The sequence below is a fragment of the Penaeus monodon genome, chromosome 1, assembly GCF_015228065.2.
Source record: "Penaeus monodon isolate SGIC_2016 chromosome 1, NSTDA_Pmon_1, whole genome shotgun sequence".
Lineage (NCBI taxonomy): Eukaryota > Metazoa > Arthropoda > Malacostraca > Decapoda > Penaeidae > Penaeus > Penaeus monodon.
In genome coordinates this window covers 28,996,053-28,998,552 of record NC_051386.1, presented here as the reverse complement: position 1 = coordinate 28,998,552, position 2,500 = coordinate 28,996,053, and the positions used below count along the sequence as shown (strand labels likewise).

At 39.9% G+C, this 2,500-nt stretch overlaps 1 protein-coding gene across 1 annotated transcript in view; it reads right to left on the bottom strand.

Moving 5' to 3' along the window:
- Nucleotides 1–732: 732 nt before the first annotated feature.
- The window catches only part of LOC119576455, a 2,820-nt gene continuing 1,052 nt past the window's right edge, over nt 733–2,500 (bottom strand). The window contains exon 1 of the mRNA XM_037924169.1: nt 733–2,500. This exon is cut by the window's right edge and continues 1,052 nt beyond it. Coding sequence (XP_037780097.1) covers nt 733–2,500 — 1,768 coding nt within the window.

Genomic DNA, 2,500 nt, shown 5'->3' with positions numbered 1-2,500 from the left:
CCCAAACCCATGTGATTCCTTCTGTATTTGTGATCGAACGATCATTGAGTCAACTAAATGTAACACCCTCTCGAATACAAATTGGGTTTCCCTTTCAATTACTTTTCGCAACCTAGTAGATAACACTGCTGCACAAAGTTCAAGTTTTGGGATAGTTATTTGTCGAATTGGAGCTATCCTACTTTTGGCTGTTAGCAGCTGAGATAAATATGATCCATTTTGTAACTTGAAGCGAACATAGGCACATGTGGAATAGGCAAGATTGCTGGCATCAGCATACATAACAAGAGTGGGATTTCCGACTGCAGAATCTGGTCTAACGCATCTTTTGAATCTAATTCTCTCCAGTTCATACATGTCTCTAAATAAGTAAACCCACTGATTGTACATTTCATGAGGAATGGGGTCATCCCAACTTAAATCACCCTCCCTTAGTATCCTCTTTCAGTGAGGTCAGTTGCCTCATTAATAGCTTGCATCGCATTGTGAATGGTGTAGCTAAACCAAGAGGATCATACAAGGAAGCTACTTGACTCAATATCATTCTTTTAGTTAATGAATTAGGCACCTTTTGCATGATGTCCTCTACAGTGAGGTTGGGTCCTGTGCAAACATTTTTGTTTTTCTCTGAAAAGTTAATCTGTACTTTAAATGCAAACTGATCCTCCTTTGGTTCCCATATCATTCCTAATACTTTTTCTGTCTCTGTGTCTATAACCTGCATCTCTTCTGTTATTCATGGTTACCAGATACCACCCATTGTTTTATCTGAAAGCCTCCTAACTTGAGGATTTCATCAGTGGCTTTTATTTTGCTGAGGGCTTCTGACATAGTTTCACATGAATGCAGGATGTCATCCACATATGAGTCATTGATAAGCATGGCAGCAGTCTCAGGATATTTAGCCCGGAGCATCTCAGTTGTTTTCTGTAAGGCTATTATGGAAATTATACCACTGGGCCTATCGCCAAAGGTCACTGTTCGAAGACAATAATGGTCTGGGTCTTTGTTAGTATTCATGTCTCTCCACAGGAATCTGTGAGTCATCTGGTCCAGTTTTGAAATTAGTACAGAATTATACATTTTGCTGATATCCCCGACCATTGCTACTGGTTTCTCACGAAATCTAAGTAAAATGCCATAAAGATCGTTTAATACATCAGGACCCTTAGCATAATAATCATTGAGAACATGACCCATGTATGAGGCAGAGGAATTGGATACAATCCTGATAGGTGTGGACTTTGATTCAGGTTTTAGTACTTCATGATGTGGAAGGTAATGCACTGGGCCTTTATAACTCTTTATTTCTTCATCAGTCAATTTCCTGGCAACGCCCCGTGAAACCATGTCTTGGATTTGATTGTTGTATGCCTTTGCATATTCTGCTCCCTTTTTAATTAATCTCATTTCCATGGATTTTAGTCTGGCTAAACAAGAAGACATATTATTGGGTAAGTTTTCTGGGGACTTGACCCACGGGTAAGTAGCAGTCCAGCATTTGTTATGTGGGTCATAATTCAAACCCTTTGTGATGAGTGAAAGCTCTTTTTCTTCCTTAACACTGTACTTATTGCTGCCAAGTGGACATTTTCCACACTTACAGTTGCCACATTTTGGGTTACAGTAGGTTCCTAAGTTCTCTACACTGAAAAATTGGTCAAGCCTTTTCGTTAGACTTGTCTTTGGTTCTATAAATAAATCACTGACACAGGATCTACCAGCCACATGATTCACTTGAACATATATATGTGTATTGTCGGTAGAACTGAATTTCAATAAAGGATGTGAACCCCGAATGCAATATCCAAAGGGGCCATGCATGAGTTGGAGATTTCCTACTGTTCTTATTATGGAAGGTAATAACCCGCAGTAATCTGAGCCTATTAACAAATCAATTTTGCCATGTGGACGTTCAATATCTTTATCTGAGACGCCCAAGAGAGGTGCCACACTATTTGTATCTACTGGACATGCTTCAGAAGTGATTTCAGAAATTCCACATGCTCTAACCACATGAGTCTTACCTTGACAGTCATTAATTGGAACATCATACTCCATTGTTTCAAATCGAGTACACTCATTGCCTACTTTTGTGACTGCTATATTTATGCTCCTTCCCTTTAATCCAAGTTGCTTGGCCATACAATTAGTTATCAAAGTCATGTTGCTGCCTGAGTCCCACAGCGTGGTTATCGGATGTGCTTTACTATATACAGAATTTACCATCAGGAGCACACCATCACGAGATAGGAGGTTACTATTCATATGTGCTTGTGGTTTAGAAAGGCAGCTATGGAGCATTGTATGATGGTTATTCCCACATTCACTACATGAGACGTTTAGTGTGCACTGACGTCCTACATGTCCTGTCTGCAAGCAAAGGAAACAAGCTCTCATTTTACGCACAACATCCATCTTGTCATTGTTGCCAAGCCTTTGGAACCCTGTGCACTGTGTGATGCTGTGAGTATTTGTTCCATGGTACCAACATTTACCC